Source organism: Protopterus annectens, chromosome 7.part0, assembly GCF_019279795.1.
Source record: "Protopterus annectens isolate FY-2018-M chromosome 7.part0, PAN1.0, whole genome shotgun sequence".
Classification (NCBI taxonomy): domain Eukaryota; kingdom Metazoa; phylum Chordata; order Ceratodontiformes; family Protopteridae; genus Protopterus; species Protopterus annectens.
Genome location: NC_056739.1, coordinates 208,049,710 through 208,069,531, shown reverse-complemented (window position 1 = coordinate 208,069,531; position 19,822 = coordinate 208,049,710). Strand labels below are relative to the sequence as shown.

Genomic DNA, 19,822 nt, shown 5'->3' with positions numbered 1-19,822 from the left:
TTACAGGATAGATCTACCACCTACTCTACATCATACACATTCTGTACTGTCACTACTATAGGACAGGACAGTCCTACTGCCTTCTCTACACCATGCACATTCTGCACAATCACTACTATATTACAGGATAGACCTACCACCTACTCTACATCATACACATTCTGCACTGTCACTACTATAGGACAGGACAGTCCTACTGCCTTCTCTACACCATACACATTCTGCACTATCATTACTATATTACAGGATAGATCTACCACCTACTCTACATCATACACATTCTGTACTGTCACTACTATAGGACAGGACAGTCCTACTGCCTTCTCTACACCATACACATTCTGCACTATCATTACTATATTACAGGATAGATCTACCACCTACTCTACATCATACACATTCTGTACTGTCACTACTATAGGACAGGACAGTCCTACTGCCTTCTCTACACCATACACATTCTGCACTATCATTACTATATTACAGTATAGATCTACCACCTACTCTACATCATACACATTCTGCACTGTCACTACTATAGGACAGGACAGTCCTACTGCCTTCTCTACACCATACACATTCTGCACTATCATTACTATATTACAGGATAGACCTACCACCTACTCTACATCATACACATTCTGCACTGTCACTACTATAGGACAGGACAGTCCTACTGCCTTCTCTACACCTTGCACATTCTGCACAATCACTACTATATTACAGGATAGATCTACCACCTACTCTACATCATACACATTCTGCACTGTCACTACTATAGGACAGGACAGTCCTACTGCCTTCTCTACACCATACATATTCTGCGCTATCACTGTTATAAGACAGGACAGTCCTACTGCCTTCAGTGCATCACACACATTCTGCACTATCACTACTATATTACAGGATAGATCTACCACCTACTCTACATCATACACATTCTGTACTGTCACTACTATAGGACAGGACAGTCCTACTGCCTTCTCTACACCATGCACATTCTGCACAATCACTACTATATGGCAGGATAGATCTACCACCTACTCTACATCATACACATTCTGCACTGTCACTACTATAGGACAGGACAGTCCTACTGCCTTCTCTACACCATACACATTCTGCACAATCACTACTATATGGCAGGATAGTCCCATTGCTTTCACTGCACCATACACATTCTACACTGTCACAACTATAGGTAAAGACAGTCACACTGGCTTCAATGCATCATACACATTCTGCACTATCACTGTTATAAGACAGGACAGTCCTACTGCCTTCAGTGCATCACACACATTCTGCAATATCACTACTACAGGAAAGGACAGTCCTTCTGCCCTCACTGCACCATACACATTCTGCACTATCACTACTGTACAAAAGGACAGTAGCACTGCATTCACTGCACCATACACATTCTGCACTATCACTACTGTACAACAGAACAGTCCCACTGCCTTCACTGCACCATACACATTCTGTGCTACACTCCTATGGCACTGCCAGCTCTCACTGTCAGTACTGACATTAACACACTGCACACTGTGATTACAACAAAAATGTTAATTAGTACTTGGTGCTAGAGCTGCATTGTTACTATAGCAATGACAACTCTCACTAGCAGCACTGTAACAAACACATCCTGTGCTTTTATTACCATAGGAATTGCAAGTAGGTTCATAGGTAGGTACTAGGCTATCGGCCTAAGGGCCTAAGTAAGCCTAGCCAACAAGGTTCCCTGGCTTACACCACCCAAGAAAGTTAATTTCCTGTGCCCCTGTCGAGCAGAGCCACAGACGTGATCCCCGGGGTGTATTTCCTATTTCCCATCCACTCATCAAGATTTTTCTTGAAGAGTGTTAATGAGGAACTTTGCTTGACATAGATGAGCAGCTTGTTCCAGAGTATAGGAAGTCTCTGGGACAGGAATCTATCCTTCCAGCATATCCTGTTTATTGTGGTGACAAGGTTTAGGTCCCTAGAGCATGTAGCTCTGAGGGATTGGGATTTATTTAGGTGTAGCATGTCCAACAGCTCTGGGTTTAACATAGCTTTATATATTAGGCAGAGATCTCCTCAGAGTAGGCAATATGCTATAGAGTAAAGGTGGAGTTTTTTGAGATGGTCAGTGTAGGGCATCTGTTTGAGGCCAGTAATCCTCTTTGTGAGGTACTTCTGTGGCCTTTCCAGCTGCTGCAGATGTCTTGTGAGGTACATTCCAAAAGGGGCATTTTACTCTATAATGGGTCTAATGAGTGCCAAGTAGAGGGGAACAATTACCTCTTTTTTCCTGGATGAGAACCCTTTTGTGATGAGGTGTGCCACATAGAAGGATTTCCTGACTACTGTGGCAATGTGATTATCAAAGGAGAGACTACTGTCCCCCTGGGTCCCAAGGTCTCTTATCACACATTCATCATTAAGTAGACTGCCATTTATGTGGTAGTTCATGGGTACAGAGTTTTTACCAAAGGGGATAACAATGCACTTTTTGGCATTGAGCTTGAGGCCATGCCTCTGACATCAGGCATCTGTCTCAGTGAGGCCCTTCTGTAGGATGTCCACATCATTTGGGGACTCGACTATGGCTCCTAGTTTGCAGTCATCTGTGAACTTCATTAACCAGAGGCCTTCTGTGTTAGCCTCTACTTCAGAGAAGTAGATACCAAACAGGAGAGGTCCCAGGATTGAACCCTGTGGTACTTCACTTTTCACTGGTTTGAAGTCAGATTTGGAGTCTGCTACTTTTACAGTGTGGGTTCTGTCAGTGAGCCAGTTGGCAACCCATCTTGTGATGTAGGTATTTTTACCTAGTTTAGTGAGTTTAGCTATAATTCCAGAATGGGGATGGTGTTGAAAGCCTTGGCGAGGTCAAGATAGGCTGTGTGAACCACCTTACCCTCGTCTACGGCTTTGGTGATTGCCTCAAAGAAGTCGATCAGGTTCAGAAGGCATGATCTGCCTTTCACAAACCCAAAATGGGTGGGGTCCAGAGTTTGGAGGTTACCAATGTCTTTGTTTATGAGTTCCATGATGATACATTCCATGGCCTTGCAGACCAGGCTCGTCAGGCTAATAGGGAGATAGTTCCCAGGATCAGTGGTGGCTCCCCCTTTGTGGAGTGGGACAACTGTTGCTGTGCGCCATTCAGTGGGCACAAAACTTGATGTGAGACTATGATTGAACATAGTGCTTAGGTGGGGAGCCAGTTCATTCTGAAGTTCATGTAAAATGCAGCCTGGGATGTTGTCCGGTCCCATGGATGCTGTGTTTATGGTTTTAGAGAGTGCAGCTTTTACCTGCATATATGTGATTACAGGGACTCTGCATTCTTCCTGTATAGATATGGGCCCTTTAGGGGGTGAGGGGGGTAAAGTTAGCACTGAACCTATCTGCCAGGATGTTGGCAATGTCAGTTGGTTCTGTAATTTTTGTGCCGTTGTGCTGTAACTCAGAGCAGATCTGGGTGTTGCCATTGAGGTTCTTGACATAGCTATAAAATGCTTTATGGTTGCCCTTAGAATCAGTGGTGATTTTGTTTTTGTAGCTAGCTTTGGAGGATCTTATAAGGGATCTCAGCTTCATACTGAGGCTGACCAGGGAGCTCCTCCACTCATGGGATTTTACTCTCTTTTGCAACAGTTTCTTCCTTTAGATAATTTAACATTTGGTGCCTTTGGATGTACACTCGATTCATTTTAGGTTAACAGAATCAGTCATGTGGCTATTCTTAAGAGAATCTATCAAGATTCAACCCTTTACCCTGATCCTGGGTGATTAACTTCCCAAACATAGACTGGAAGAACTACTCATGCTAGAAAACAAATGCCCAGAGATTCCTTGATTTTTTCAATGCAAATGCCTTGGAACAGCTAGTCAATACCCCCACAAGGGACTATAATATCTTGGACTTGGTATTAACCAACATGAGTAACCACTGCAGCATCCCTATAGTATCATCCTCCCTGGTAAGATCCGACCACAAAGTGGTCACTTTCAAAGTCGCCATCTCCCGCAACCTCTCTCTAGCTAGGATGAGACATAAAAACTTCTCCAAATGGATTATAGCCTCCTGAAGGATGGTATGAACAGCTTCACAGCCCCCTCCCCCTCTGTAGGAACTGGCACCAATATCCAAAACTACACCAAAGCACTATATAAGCATTTATATAGATGCACAGAATGGGTCTATATTATATATTCAAAGCTTCAAAATTTCGTAGCGCATATGTTCGACAACATATGAGCGAAACTTGAAACCTCGAATATATAATAAAAAAGTAAAAAAAAAAAAAAAAACAACTTATCTTAACGCTGCGCACACACCCACCTACTTAAATATACCACCTCCGAGACCACACTTCAGTGCAGAAAAGGGAAGTTTTCCCATTCTGTGTGTACGGAGCTGTTGCCTTTCACCTTGAACTTTTCAATGTTTGATCATATGGTGTCAACCATATGACATTCAAACTTTGAAATGTTCGGCAATTTAATAAAGACCCACGTGGAATCAGGAATATCTGACAGGACTAAATCATCCTCTGCAAGGAAGAGTAAACCTGTCTGGTGGACATCTGCAATAAATAAACTCTATAACAAAAAGAAAAAATTGCTGTCTAAGACCAAGAAGGAGCAGGTGCCCAATTGGAAGCAATGTTTCCTTAGCCTGAACAAGCAAATAAGAGCACTAGTGAAATCCTCCAAAGCAAACTTTGAGTCCAAATTGGCCACATCTAGTAGAGGCAATCATAAGGCCTTCTTCACATATGTCCGCAACCTCAAAGGAAGCACCCAGATATATTCAGAACTGGTGGTCAAGGACACCACATATACAAATGCTGTAGATATAGCAAACTTGCTGGCTGACAGATTCAGTAAAAACTTCACCGCTCTGTCTCTCCCCATCAGTAAATCAGGACTTCCACAGTACCTGCCCCCTTCCCCTTATATCTAGGGAGCAGGTCATCACTGCTCTCTCAAAGGCAAAAAATACAGCCTCCATGGGACCTGATAACATCCCAGGCTGAATCCTACGTGAACTCAGGCAGGAACTTGCAGCACCATTATGCACCCTATTCAACCAAAGCTCAAGTACAGGCTTCATCCCAGCTGATTAGAGGACAGCCAATGTCATCCTTTTGCACAAAGGTGAAGCATCCACCGATCCGGGTAATTATAGACCCATCAGCCTAACTAGCCTGATCTGCAAGGCCATGGAACAGATTATCACGGACCTCATTAACAAGGACATTGGCAACCTCCAAACACTTGATCCCACACAATTTGGCTTTGTCAAGGGGAGGTCATGTCTGCAAAAATCTGGTCAACTTCTTTGAGACAGTCACCAAAGCCATGGACAAGGGTGAGACGGTGCATACCGCCTACCTTGGCTGGCCAAAGCCTTTGACACTATTCTCCACCCGGACATAATAGATAAACTTTCTCAACTAGGCATCAATCCATATGTTACTAGATGGGTAGCAAACTGGCTCACTGATGGAAGCCAGCTCAAGCAGCAGACCTGTAACAAGCGGCATACCCCAGGGTTTGGTCTTGAGGCCTCTGTTATTTGTGATATAGTTTTTTTGAGATACAGACCAAAACCAGTGGGCTATGGCTGACTAAGTTTGCAGATGACTGCAAGCTGGGTGCTGTCATCAATTCCCCTAGTGATGTGGATATCCTCCAAAAGGTTCTGTCTCACACAAATTACTGGTGCCAGAAACATGGCCTCAAGCTGAATACCAAAAAATACATAATCATCCCCTTTGGGGAGAGTGACGTTCCCACAAATTATCACATTAATAACAATGTCCTAAGCACACAGTCATGAGGGATTTGGGCACCCAGGTTGATAGCAACCTGACTATTGACCACCATGTTGCTTCCGTTGTACGGAAAGCCTTCTACATGGCCCACCTCATAAGTAAGGATATCTCATCCAGGGACAAAGAGGTCATAAGGTCCCCCTATTCTTCCCTTATAAGGTCTATCATTGAGTACAACACCCCTTTCAGCATGTACCTCGCAAAGCACATGCAGCAGCTGGAGAGACCACAGAGGTTCCTCACCAGGAAGATCCAGGACCTCAAACATCTACCATACACAGAGAGGCTAAAAGCCCTATCCCTCTACTCAGTCTCATACAGACTCCTCGGAGAAGACCTCTGTCTGGCATCCAAGGTGCTCATGGACCCCACCTTGATGAGACTGCTGCATATCCACAAGTCAAGCTCCACTCGAATAACCCACATGTGCAGCCTCATCCTGGTCTGCGACATCAACAAGACCTGTTGGCAGGACAGATTTATGACCCAGAGACTCCCCCATCTATGGAATAGACTCCCTCTCCACATCAAGCAGAGTACCTCTTTACCCCTTTTTCAGTGCAACCTGGATAATTGGATGGGAAACAGAAAATATACCCCTGGGATTCCACACATGTCCCTGCTGGACAGGGGCATTGGGTGCTGACTTGTCTAAACATGGGCTAAACTCTTAGGTAGGCTTACAAGGGCCTCAGGGCCAATAGCCTAGTAACCTCCTATGATCCTATAAAGTAAACTATTTGTAAAAGCTATGTGTACTGCTTTGCTAAAGTTTTGAAAGGACATCCTACTGACACTACAGCAAATGCATGCAACAAATACAGTGAGCATGCCACAACATAAATTTTAAAATGCTTCCCTCTTTAAATCAACTGCTGTCATTTTAAGTCATTTGTATTCATTATATGAATTCTTTTTTACATTTGTCATTGCAGCTCCCAAAGAAAAAATGTTCAAACACTGTCACTATGAGATACCAGTATTCTGATTGTGGTTCTACCTCTGAACTGTTGCATCAGTCTCTGCTCCCTTATAGATGCTCTTAACACTGGATTACTGCTGCAGTAGCCTTAGCTATATTGTTTAAAATGCTGGAGAAGATAACAGCCAGCTTTCAAAGCTTCAAGGAATCTTCTACATGCCCAAACCATCAGTCAGCTCAAGCTGAGCTAACAAAAAGACCGGTTTTATCTAAAAGTCCTTCAGAGCTTTCCCGCCACCAGAGAGTTTGCTTCTCTGAGGCTTTTGCGGATCAACAGTAAGCTGCCAGCTTGTGCTCTTCTTTCACTGGAAAGAGGAGTTTCCTTTGGGGGAAAAAATCTTCCTTAAACTTTATTTTATTTATTTATTTTATAATACTTTCATGTTCACGACAGTTAATTTATAGCTAAGAGTTTGTGTTTTAATGGACTGCCACGAGACTGTATTGCACTTTTACATGATAGTGCTCTTTTTCCCTGTCAGCTTAAAGTTGTTTAAAGTTAGGGAGAAAAGAAGTTATGAACTCACCATAAAGTTCCATCTGTGATGTCCATTTGCATTCTTCCTCAACCAATGGGTTCGAATCAGACCCTCTGATCTGACTCAGCTACTTTCTAAAAAGATTCTAGTATCCAAATCTTGAATTCCTTCCTTACCCATAATGACTCTGATGACTTCTACCACTCAGATCAAGTTTGATGCTATTACTTACATTATACACATATAATACAATAATAATTCTATGACAGGAAAGTAATAGTTGAAAGATCAGTGTCTCAAACAGGAACTATAGTTCCTAACACTTCTGGTAGGTGTCTCCCAAAGAGAAGGACAGGGGGAAGGTTGAGGAAGAACAAAAATGGACAACACAGATGGAATGTTATGGTATGTACATAACTTCTTCATTTAATGTTGTCATTTTCATTCATTCCTCAACCAATGGGTCAGAGTGCCCAGCTACAGTAACCTTGGGTGGTCCTCATGGAAGGATGTTCCTGAGCACCATAGAACCAAAGGCAGTTCTGTTCCTGGAAATTATATCTAATTTGTAATGTGCAATAAAGGTATTAGTATTTGACCAAGAGGCAGCTGTGCAAACATCATCAATAGAGGCTCTAGACCAGAAAGTTGCTGAAGTAGACACTGACCTTGCTAAATGTGCCTTAAATTGTCTAGGTAATATAATACCTTTCGAAGAGTAGACTTAGGAAATGCAATCTGTTATCCATTTGGCCAGGGTAGTCTTAAGGAGAATGGCCTTTTCATTCTTAATTTAGAAAAGGAAAGAAATAGTTGATCAAATTTTCTGAATGCTTTTGATCTGTCCATGTAAAAACGCAATTGTCTATGTACATTGAGAAGATGAGGGGCATGTTCTCCTTTATTTTCTAATTTAAGGAAGAAAACTAATAAACTGATGACCTGATTGTTATTATTTTCAGAGGCAACTTTTGGTAAAAAAGAAGGATTTGTGCATAAGGTAACTATCTTTGTGAAAAATCAAATACGGTAGTTTGGAAGATGGTGCTTGTAGTTCTGCTACTCATCTTGCAGAGGTTATAGCTACCAAAAAACGCACACAGTTTTCCAAAAAAGAAATCTGAGATCCACCTTGGCTGATGGCTCAGAAGGGGACTGTACTAAGGCATGTAAAACCATGGTGAGATCCCACGGTGGAGTGGGGTCCTTTATTGCAGGTCTAAGTAAGAAGGTACCCCCTAAGAAATGCTTTACACAATTTAAATGATGCTAAAGAGGAAGCATCACCCCCTATATGGTAGTTGGAGATGGTTGCCAACTGACCTTTAATAGTAGAGAAACTTGCCCCATCCTGGAAAGCTGAGGCAAGGAAACCAGTATTGCTGGGAATGGAGCAGTGAAATGATCTAATTGTTTCTGATGAGCCCAAACAGTGAACCTTTTCCACTTACTCTTATAGATTTTTCAGGAAGAAGCTATATGGGAAGATACCAACATTTTTTGAACTGGAGAGGAAAGCCTGGAATATCTAGCAATCACTGGAATTGGAGAAACCATTCAGTCAGTTTGAGGGCTTGATCTAAGTGAATCTGTCTGATGGATAAGACAGGAAGTCTGGACTGGGATCCAACGTCCAATGAGGACATACTAGATGAGACTAAAGGAAGGAGAACCACACCTGCTGAGACCAAAAGGGAGCATTGGGGATCACACTGTTCTTCAACCATTGTGCTTTCTGAAGAAATTTGGGGATGGGGGTAGGGGAGGATAAGTGTAAAGGAGACCGGAGGACCAAGCATAAACTACAGCATTTCTCGATGACTGTCCCTGAGGAAGTATCAGGGCAAAGAACCTGTTGCATATGTTGTTCGAGGTGGATACAAACAGGTTGCAGCGAGGATGACCCTGCTTGTGGAAGATCATGTTTGCCACTGATTGCTTGAGAGACCACTCGTTAGACACAAGGATGGCCCTGTTGAGCTGTCTACTAGAATGCTGGACTTTCCGGTATGTGTAATGCTACTAGAAAGTGGCTGGAAAGGCTCACCCACTGCCAAACCCTCACTGCTTCTCGACAAAAGCGGTAAGATCTGGTTTCCCAGTTTGTTGATGTACCACATTACTGACATGTTGTCTGTTTCTATTACAATAGTCACTAGAGGGAGAAAGCTTTGAAAGGCCTGCAAAGCTAGAAGCACCAATCTCAACTCTAGGACTCTGATATACAGATTGTTCTCTTGTACTGACCACTTTCCTTGAACCGTCTGTCCCAAAAAATGCCCCCCACCCCAACTGGGAGGCATCCATGGTCAAAGTGGCACTGTGGGGGAAGAAGTATAAACCAAAGCCCTCAATGTCTTTGGAGTGGACCTACCAAAGAAGAGAATTTCTGCACACTTGAGATGATTTTATGGGATGACTCAAGAGAAAGCAATGAAAGTACCACTGCACCGCAAGAGTCCACTGGAAAAGTCTCATGTGTAAGCGAGCTGTGTTATTCAAAGTTATAATGGCAGCCATCGAGCTTAAAGCTTTAAGGATCACTCTTGCTGGGGTCATTGGAATGGCAAGGACCTGCCTGATGTGTGTTTTCAATGTAAGAATTCTGTTCTGAGGTAAAAAAGCTAGACAATTAACTGTGTCCAAATGGGCCCCTATGAAATCTACCACTTGAACTGGTTACAGATGAAATTTTTGCATGCGGATGGTAATTTCCAGTGCTGTTGCTAGGTGGAGCAGATAACCTCTGGCTTGTATTAGCAGGCACCTGGTTGGTCCAGTCAGAAGCCAGTCATCCAAACAAGGAAACACTCTGAATCCAAGCAGTCTCAGGTGGGCTGTTATCACTGTCATACATTTGGCAAACACCCTGGGGACTGTGGTGAGACCAATGGGCAGGACTCTGAACTGGCAATGACTTTGTTCCTAGCCATAAGTGGAGATACCTTCTTGAGCTTCTGTTCATTCTGATGTGATAGAACACATCTTGAAGGTTGACTGAGCACATCCAGTCCTCCTTCTGAAGAAGAGGTAGAATGGACTGGACCATGACCATCTAGAATTTGGAGTTCTTTATAAATTGGTTTAGGTAGGTTAGGTCCAGAATTGGCCTGAGGTCTCCTGTTTTTTTTGGCACTAAAGAACCTTGGATAAATTCCATATTCTGTTTGGTCTGGTGGAACCTCCTGGATGAATCTTGTCTAGCAACTTAGCAATTTCTTGAGCAGCTAGCTCCCTCTGAGTGGGTGCAACATCGGGGAGAATTTTCTTTGGTTTTACTGGAATTTGTAAAAAGGGAATGAAATATCATCTGTATATTATCCTTTGCACCCAAAAGTCATTTGTGATGGCTAGCCAGGTGTCCTGATGCAAGGATAAGCACCCCCTGACTGCCTCCAGAGAAGGACAGTCGGGCAACCTTTCAGGAACGCTAGAAGGACCTATCCAAGAAAGAATTTCGAGATCCTTGATTCTGCTAACCCCCTTTGCCACATGGGTGCCATCTATTGTTATAACAGTTTCCCCCTCTCTGCCTCTGGGGGGAAAATTCTCCATGTGATTCTGGAAAGAACCTTGAGACTTATTGAACCACATTTTCTTACCACCACACTGGTTCCTAGAAAAGGGTCTCTCTGGGGTGGAATAGTGACTTCTAATGGGCCATCCTGTTCACTATGGGAAAGAGAGCCTCTTTCACTGTTGGGCCAAAGAATGACAATCCATCAAAGGCAGCACTGATGAATGATGCCATAATAGGATCCACAAAGTCATATAACCACACCCAGACATAGCAGCCCTTGAAGTATCCTCTGTGGTATGCAAGACTGACCACATGGATGCATTTAAGATGGACTGTAGGGTGGTCATTCTCAAGGAAAATGTTTTTTGTTCCTCTGCCCACATGGGCCCTGAGGCAGAATTAGAAAGTTTCATTACTAAGTCCCTCCGTAAAATGTTAGTACTAGCAGTGTAAAATGTACTTACTGACAGGCTTCACTAAAAGCACTGTCATTTCTGTAGGACAGGACAGTCCCACTGCTATCCACGATCCAAACTTATCCCATAATGTCACTACTATGACACTGATAGTTCTCACCATTAGTACTGTGGCAAACATATTGCATACTATAATGTCTGTGAACAAGCTACTGGTCCTTAACTCCCAGAAATGCGCTGTTACTATAGCAATGACATCTTCCACTGGCAGCAGCATAACCAGCATTCTATGCATCATTATCATGTTCTCCCACTACAAGCACTTTAACAAAACATTCTGCACCATCACTAGCTCATAAATGCCATTTCCTTCTAGCAGCACATCAACAAACACATCCTGCAATGTGACTATGGTAATGACAGCTGACATTGTTATCATTTTAACAAACACATTGCATTCTCTCATTACCGTGCTGTTGACAATGCCAGTAATAAACACTTGCACTTATACTCCTGGGTATGGGTAACTCCTGCTGCCAGATGTGTAGCAAACACTTCCTATACTTCTAAACATTGTGATGCTGCTAGCCCCTGCTAGCAGTCCTATACCATACACACCCTTTGCTGTCAGCGCTATGTCACTACAACCTATAATATTCTCAGCTGCTATCTCAGTAATAAATACATTCTTTGGTCCATGGACCTGCTATCTTCTGCTGCCAGCTCTGTAACAAGCACAACTTGTACTGTTACTTCGGGGCTACCTCCAGCCCCACTAGTGCCATTACTGTAATTACTGATGTCTGTATGGCTCTGTCAGCTCTTGTACTCCCTACTGCTATCATTGTAACATTTCAGCCTGACTCCTCTCTGGCACTATGAGCCTTGCTATATCTTACTGACAGCACTATAAAAGTGCATCTGTACTGTCACCCTGTGGTACTACCAACTCTGCTAACCCCAGCTGCCAGGACTGTGACATGTTCATCCCATACTGGTAGCCCTGAGGCACTACCAACCCCCTCAGTCTCCTACCTGCTAGCACTTTAACAACCACATTCTTTATGGCATCTCTTATACATGGTATCAGCACTACATCGTACACATTTTGTGGTGTCGTTGTTAAGGTGCCACCAGTGCCTTGTGTGAGTAATAAACACATTCTGTACTGTCACTATTATGGCAGTGACTACTATGATACAACCAATCCATTGCAATATCAAGACTGTGGCATTGTTTGACATTACTGCCAACAGCACAACAAACATTTTGTGTTGTTATTGTTAAACCACAACAAACCCATTATACTATCACCATTGTGTCATTGTTACACTTTACTGCCATCACTACAACAAACATTTTCTGTTGTCGTTGTTATAGCACAACAAACCCACTTTAGTATCACCATTGTAGCATTGTTAGACATTACTGTCATCACTGCAACAAATGTTTTGTGTAATCAGTGTTATAGCGCAATAAACCCACTATAGTATCATCACTGTGAAATTTGTTAGACCTTACGGCCATGACTACAACATGTTTTGCATAGTCATTGTTATAGCACAACAAAAAAACTATAGTATCACCATTTTGATGTTGTTAGACCTTATGGCCATCACTACAACAAAAATGTTGTGTTGCAATGCTTATGTCTGACAGCTGTACTTCCAGCACTACATCAAATTCTATACTAAGACATCTGTGATACTGCATTACACTAGTATTAGTACCATTACAAATACATTCTGTAGTGCAGTTGTTTGAGTGCTGTTCTTCTGCATATCTGTCGGGACTGCAAAATAAAAGTGTGCGCACACACACGCACACACACACACACACACACACACACACACACACACACACACACACACAAGGATACAGTCACTCTATACTTCTATACTCACCTCTGTGGCACTAACAGCCACAAATTTCAGTGTGAATTTGTTTTGTTCTTTAAGTATATCATCTTCATTTTAACGTGAGTTGCTATATATTAATCTAGTCTAAATCTGCTAAAAGATCCAATAATTTTCATTCTCTTTTCCAAATAACTAAATATATATGTGTGTGTGTGTGTGTGTGTATGTGTGTGTGTGTGTGTGTGTGTGTGTGTGTGTGTGTGTGTGTGTGTGTGTGTGTGTGTGTGTGTGTGTGTGTGTGTGTAGATAGAGAGATAGACATACACTCCACTATACATAGGTAGATATATAGAGAGATAAATGTGTTTTTTTTTTTGTGTGTGTGTGTGTGTGTAGATAGAGAGATACACATACACTCCACTATACATAGGTAGATATATAGAGATATAAATGTGTGTGTGTGTGTGTGTGTGTGTGTGTGTGTGTGTGTGTGTGTGTGTGTGTGTGTGTGTGTGTGTGTGTGTATGTGTGTGTGTGTGTGTGTGTGTGTGTGTAGATAGAGAGATACACATACACTCCACTATACATAGGTAGATATATAGAGATATAAATGTGTGTGTGTGTGTGTGTGTGTGTGTGTGTGTGTGTGTGTGTGTGTGTGTGTGTGTGTGTGTGTGTGTGTGTGTGTGTGAAACTGCCTCATTAAGCACTGAGACATTTGAAGCCCTTTTAAAGATGTTCAAATGGATGCTAATTAGTATGACATTTTGTAGCTGAAGTATTCTTCGATCCAAGAAGGAGCTTATTACACTCATCCGTAAGTGTATAATTAGTGTGTTCAGTTAGATGACCCTTCCTGTTAGGTTGCATTAATGTCATTGGACAGTAGCAGCTGCCTCCTTAGGTAATTTCTTCTGATTTTTGTGTGTATCTCTTACATCTGAGGCAGATCACTATGAAAGGTGCACCTTGTTTGATCAGAAGAAGCAAAAAGATTTCTGCTGTCTAAGCTGCATTCAAGTTTCACAAACTCAGTATTTCTTAGGGTTCAAAAATCGCTTTTAAATCTTCAAGACAAATTATTCTAACTGAACTGATTTAACGAGAGCAGTATTTTGGAAAGAGAGAGAAAGTAACAGTATTGTTATCACAAGCCTGAAGCAATTCTTCTTCTTTATCTGCATGGAATCAAACAGATTTGGAATGTCACTGAACAGAACAGCACCCTTAACTGGCCTCAGGATTATTGGCAAAACATCTGCTAATCGGTTAATAAATCATGATGTTCTTAATAATTCCTTTGTGTTTGGGACCCAGAGGTCATGGGACAAATATAGTGCTAGCAAAATGTCAGGTCTGAATGGCCCAAGTAATGTTACCCAAGGTGATCCCCTGTCAAGCAGCTCATCACCACAGGAGACCACAGTTAACACAGGTGAAACAAACCCAATCTACCTGTCTGTCATGATATTGGCAGCTTTATTCTCTGCAATGGTCAGTCTTTTCTTCCTTGTCATCTTCAAACAATGTCCAAAGATCCGGCAGAAGGCACGCTTTATCCTGCTAGCCTGTATCACCATCAGCCAGTCCATATACTTCAGCACCCTTGCCATGATTTCTGCATTGGGTGTCTTTCGATGGAACATCCCTTATTGGGCCTGCTCTCTCCTGCGACTCGTGTCCAACTCTAGTGGTGGGTCAGAGCTTTACAGTATTGCTGCCATGTGCATTGACCGTTATGTTGCTGTCTGCCGACCCCTCTTCTATGACAGCATCTGCTGCAGTGAGAACTTTTACAAAGCTGTCCTCTTCATCTTCACTGTCCCTGCAGTGTTTCCTTTCCTGCTGTTTATATTTCAGTGTACCATGGCGGGTGCTGAGGAGGTGCGTGTAACATTGCACAGCTGCAGTTTTGACCAGCTGGAGTTGTTTGCATGGATATCTGCTATGAGACTGACTCTTTTCTCCTTGCAATTTATTGCTTGCTTTTTTGTTATTTCTGCAACATACTTCTTGGTGGTGAAGGAAGGCATGCGTGCTGGTGTGATCAGCCCCCTCAACCTTCGTGCTCGCAGGACGATCACTTTCCACATGTTCCAGCTGACTCTGTATGCCCTGCCAGTAGTGATCTTTGTAGTCTACCATTCTCTGAACTCAGAAAAGAAGCTCAGTCCTACTGTTGGTGCCAACATGTACACTGCAAACACTGTTGTTTTTACTGTTGCCCAGGCAATCAACCCAGTGATTTATGGCTTCAGAGCAGCTGATGTTAAACCTTTCTTACCAAAGATCTTAGGTGGGGGAAATCAAGTCAGTAGTCAGAATTGCTAAGATTTTTTTAAACATTATTGTGTGGTTCAAGCTATGCTTTCTAGAACTTTCAGCCAGTGAACATGTGCACCTATCTTAAACTTAATAGCAAGGAAACATATAGTAGACTATGAATTATTCTTAGGAACATTATGATAACAAAAATAAATTCCTGGACTTAATCCTGTGCATACAGAATGAATGTGATGGCTGTATAGGTGGCATTCAGAACTCAGTTTTCTTAATTTATAGCTTAGTGGCTTTAGTCAGTATGTGAAAAGAAAATATTAGCTGTCATCTGGCTTTAGCCACAAAATGTTTCTGCTAGGCAACAGCAAAGTGTAGCAAACTTTGCATCTCCCTTTAAAACAGACAGAAACACTGACTCGCATAACTTTTTTTGTTCACTTATTCATTAGATAAGTATAATAGTGTGAATATTTTCGGTACTGACCTGGAAGTATGAGAGTAACATGTGCTTAAATGACCTGCTTAATTTCATACACTTTGCAGATAGAAACCCCAGACTTCTCTACTCAACAACTCCAAAACTAAAACTGATTTATGCCTTAATAAAGAGCTTTTAAGCACAGCCTGGATAACGGGATGAGGAACAGAAAGTACACCCCTGGGATTCCACCTGTGTCCCTGCTGGACAGGGGCATCTGATGCTGACTTGCTGGAACATGTGCTAAATGCTTGGCTAGGCTTGTAAGGGCCTCAGAGCCAATAGCCTAGTAACTTCCAATGATCCTTAGGAATTAGGGCAATGAGTTTAAGTCATCTTTTTATTCAAGAAGGTCTTACCATTCATCCACAACCCTCTAGGTGAAAAATCACTGTCTCCTATTACCTTTGAACAGTAACTAATGAAAAGTTACAGGCTGGGTATGAATCCCAACAGCTTCCACTTTCACACCATGTGTTACCCAAAGTGAATCATTTAATTTCTTTGTATTACTGGGTTGAAAAAAAAAACATGGGATTAAAATATCAAACAACAAATATTATTTACAGGAACTTTTATCATTTATTGAAATTTTATTTTTAGGAATCCATTAGATATAAAGTATAGCAGTTTATTCATTTTCTGATGTAACCACAAATTCTACCAGAAATGGAATGAAAATCATATGTATTGACTTATAAAGTGTTAGTTTCTCTTTTTGCATCATGTACATAAAACAGTACAAGTCAAGTAAACTGTATATGTTTAATATCATTCTTTTGTTAACATCCTTAGTGGTAAAGCATGCAATGATGTTTTACTTATCTTAGAAATATCTCTCAGTAATGAATGCTATTCAATAGCATTATTTTGTACATTGTCTTGATTAGCTTTATGACTCTGATAAGTGTCGGCACAATTTGTAAATTATGTCCTTATGTGGAGCTGTTCTACTTAGGCCTCTATTGTAAATGGGCTATGCCTATTTGGACTATCCCAGTAAACAAATGCAAATAAATGAATAACACAGTTGTCCAAACGGCTACCTTATGACCTAAGGATGTAACTTCTAAATTCTTACCTTAACTTAGCATCATAGCATAAATGCATGCAATTGAGGGCATTACTTGGCACTGTTTTATAGCTGGGGAGTGGTATGCCATTTTTTAGATGCAGTATTAAGCCTACTTTATTTTGACTTCTCCCTGGAGTTGCCAACATAGGCATCTGTATGGAAAAAAGGAAGCCTAGGTACTTATTGTTACTCTGAAATGACTGTTGCGATGCTCTGGTCAGTGTTTCTCATTCCAGAGACTGTGATGCAGACTGAGATGTAGTTACAGATATGTTAAAGTACAGCTGCTCATTATCAGCAATACTGCATCGTGTCCAATGCTTTGTGAACCAAATCCTACACAGCTGCCTGCTGTTACAGCGTCTGTTTACAACCTCACAACAAAGGGCAGATTTAATGAATCAAGGCTCATTTTTCCATGTAGCAGGGAAAGTTCCTTCATAGGAGGAGAAGATTTATGCATACCAAAAGTCCAAAGCCCTACACCTTTTATTTGGTCCACAAAGCAGAGTATGTCTGTGTTTGCAGAACTACATTTCCTAAATACACTGTTTAGATCTGCACAATGCAGAAGAAAATAGGCAAGCAAAATGTAAACCAAACTTTTTGATACTATACAAATTATATATAAACATCAGGATTTGCGCACCTTCTACTATTGTGTATTTTATAATACAATAAAGCTTGAGTGCTTCACTCTTGGAGTACGGAGGGTCACATAATGTGTGTGTGTGTGTGTGTGTGTGTGTGTGTGTGTGTGTGTGTGTGCATGCACGCACCTGTGCGTGCATGTGTGCAGGAGCGTGCACATGTGTGTGCGTGCATGCACGCGCGTACACGCACAATTGTATGCACCTGCATTTCTGTGTGCATGTGTGCTTGTGTTTGCCTCATGCATCAATATAAAAAAGTGAACTAAAGGGGTCCTGTAATGTATTTTTATGAAATTATAAACATGTTCTAATTGTTTTAGAATTGTGAATTTAATAAAAATACCGATTTTTGCCTGACAAAGTAGCACAGAGATCTCTAAAGCAGCTCCTAAGAGGTGCAGTATGCAGTGTAAGTAAAGGTGAACCTGTTTAAAATAATTGCTACACAAGAAATATTGAGTGAGGTGGGAGAGTTATGCATTAGAGGATACATATGGCCAAAAATCATTTCCTTCTTAACTACAAAGCGGCTAAGTGAAAAGATTCACTTGGACCATTTTTGCCATGGCTTCAACCACAAGACAAAGTACACCTGCACACATGTAAGGGATAGTCAGCAGGGGCATCTCCACTGCCAGCTATCTTAAAGTTCATAGATAAGTGCTGTACTGACGTTTATTCTGCAGCTGTGCGTGTTGTTTGTACCAGTAACTTATAAAGGGTAGCACTCAACAAGGATGTGCATTTCAGCTTGCTGAGAAGTGACCAGTTGAGCCCATTTTGGGACTGAGTACAGTCAAATAAGCCATCTCATTTAGTATGCATTGTATTGCATTAATATTACTGTGACTCGTGTACAAAAGGGAAGCTGAGAGAGTATAATCTCCTCAATGACTTTGGCTACACCATAGTTTAGGAAATAATTCAACATTGTCAAGCAGCTTAGCAATGTGAAACAGATGGGAAATTGCTCATATTTCTTTACCAGTCTGAGGTTACCTGCCATACATTTTCTTTTTTAATGTAAATTATTTTCTAAATGTACTTTTTGAAAACAGATTTATTTGTGAACTACATTTAACAAACACATAAAAACAAGATAAAATATCCCTTTAATGTGTAACAAAAAAAAAGATAAATGTCTTGAATAATATGTGTCACTGAGCTCAAAATTTAATACAGTAGTGATCCCAGCGTGGTAGTTAAAACCTCCTTCAGTAACTATTTATGCATATTACTTATAAATAAAATGTGAAATAAATTCTAGTTATGCAGATATCAAAATTAACTACTCATTGCATCATTTATTAGAACACAAAGACACAAAAAGGAGACGAGAGTCGGGGGAACTACCTATACCCCCTTTTGTGTCATATCTATTATCATCAACATTGCTTGAAGCACATATATCACATCCTTCACAATTATCGCATCTTCTAAACTATCATCCTAGCACCAATGCACCAATACCATGGTAACTATGTACTCCAAAAACTTTGGTTTTTTCTTCAGTTTTTAGCACTCTCTCTCTCTCTCTCTCGCTCTCTCTGTCTTCTGCATCTGCTAATTGTTCTACCAATAAAATAAATATGTAATGACAAAATAGTACCAGGTAACAGGTTGATGCATAATAGTTTTAAGTCTCCACCTACAATACTGAATCCTAGTCTAAATTCATACAGAAGCGCTGTCTCCTGTGATTGATGTTCTATTTTCCTTTTGTAATTGCCTATTTTTACAGAATAAATGGAATCAAATTTCGGTGACAGGTACATACAACTACAATACTGAGGGAGTTATCTATTGCACTTCTTGTCCATGCAGTTTTCTTTATATCACTGAGACCTTTGAATATTTCAATTCTACAATAAAAGAGCATATTAAATATTGAAACTAGAGCTCATTTTAGTTTTCTTGCTACATACTTTAGAATGCATCATAAAGAACTGGAGGGAGAGTTTTAAAAGCAGAATTTTAGAAAAGGTTGATCTGATATATATAATATATATATATATGCATGTGTGTGTATGTGTGTGTGTGTGTGTGTGTGTGTGTGTGTGTGTGTGTGTGTATTCTGGTAAACATTTGAACCAATGTTGACAGTACAAATAGAATACTTTCATTTCTGAGGATTTGAATTAAGAATGCAACTGGAAGTTTTTTTAATCTAATTAGTTTATATTTAACTAATACTGTTTTAAAATCTGTTTATCGTCCTTTATAATCTCTTCAGTTGCTTTGTTGCTTTA

The 19,822-nt window shown here is 41.1% G+C and overlaps 1 protein-coding gene across 1 annotated transcript; it reads left to right on the top strand.

Moving 5' to 3' along the window:
- Positions 1-14,290: 14,290 nt before the first annotated feature.
- Positions 14,291-15,418, top strand: LOC122805908 (odorant receptor 131-2-like). The gene has a single exon (XM_044076153.1). The coding sequence runs from the start codon at positions 14,291-14,293 to the stop codon at positions 15,416-15,418; it is 1,128 nt and encodes a 375-aa protein (XP_043932088.1).
- Positions 15,419-19,822: the final 4,404 nt, after the last annotated feature.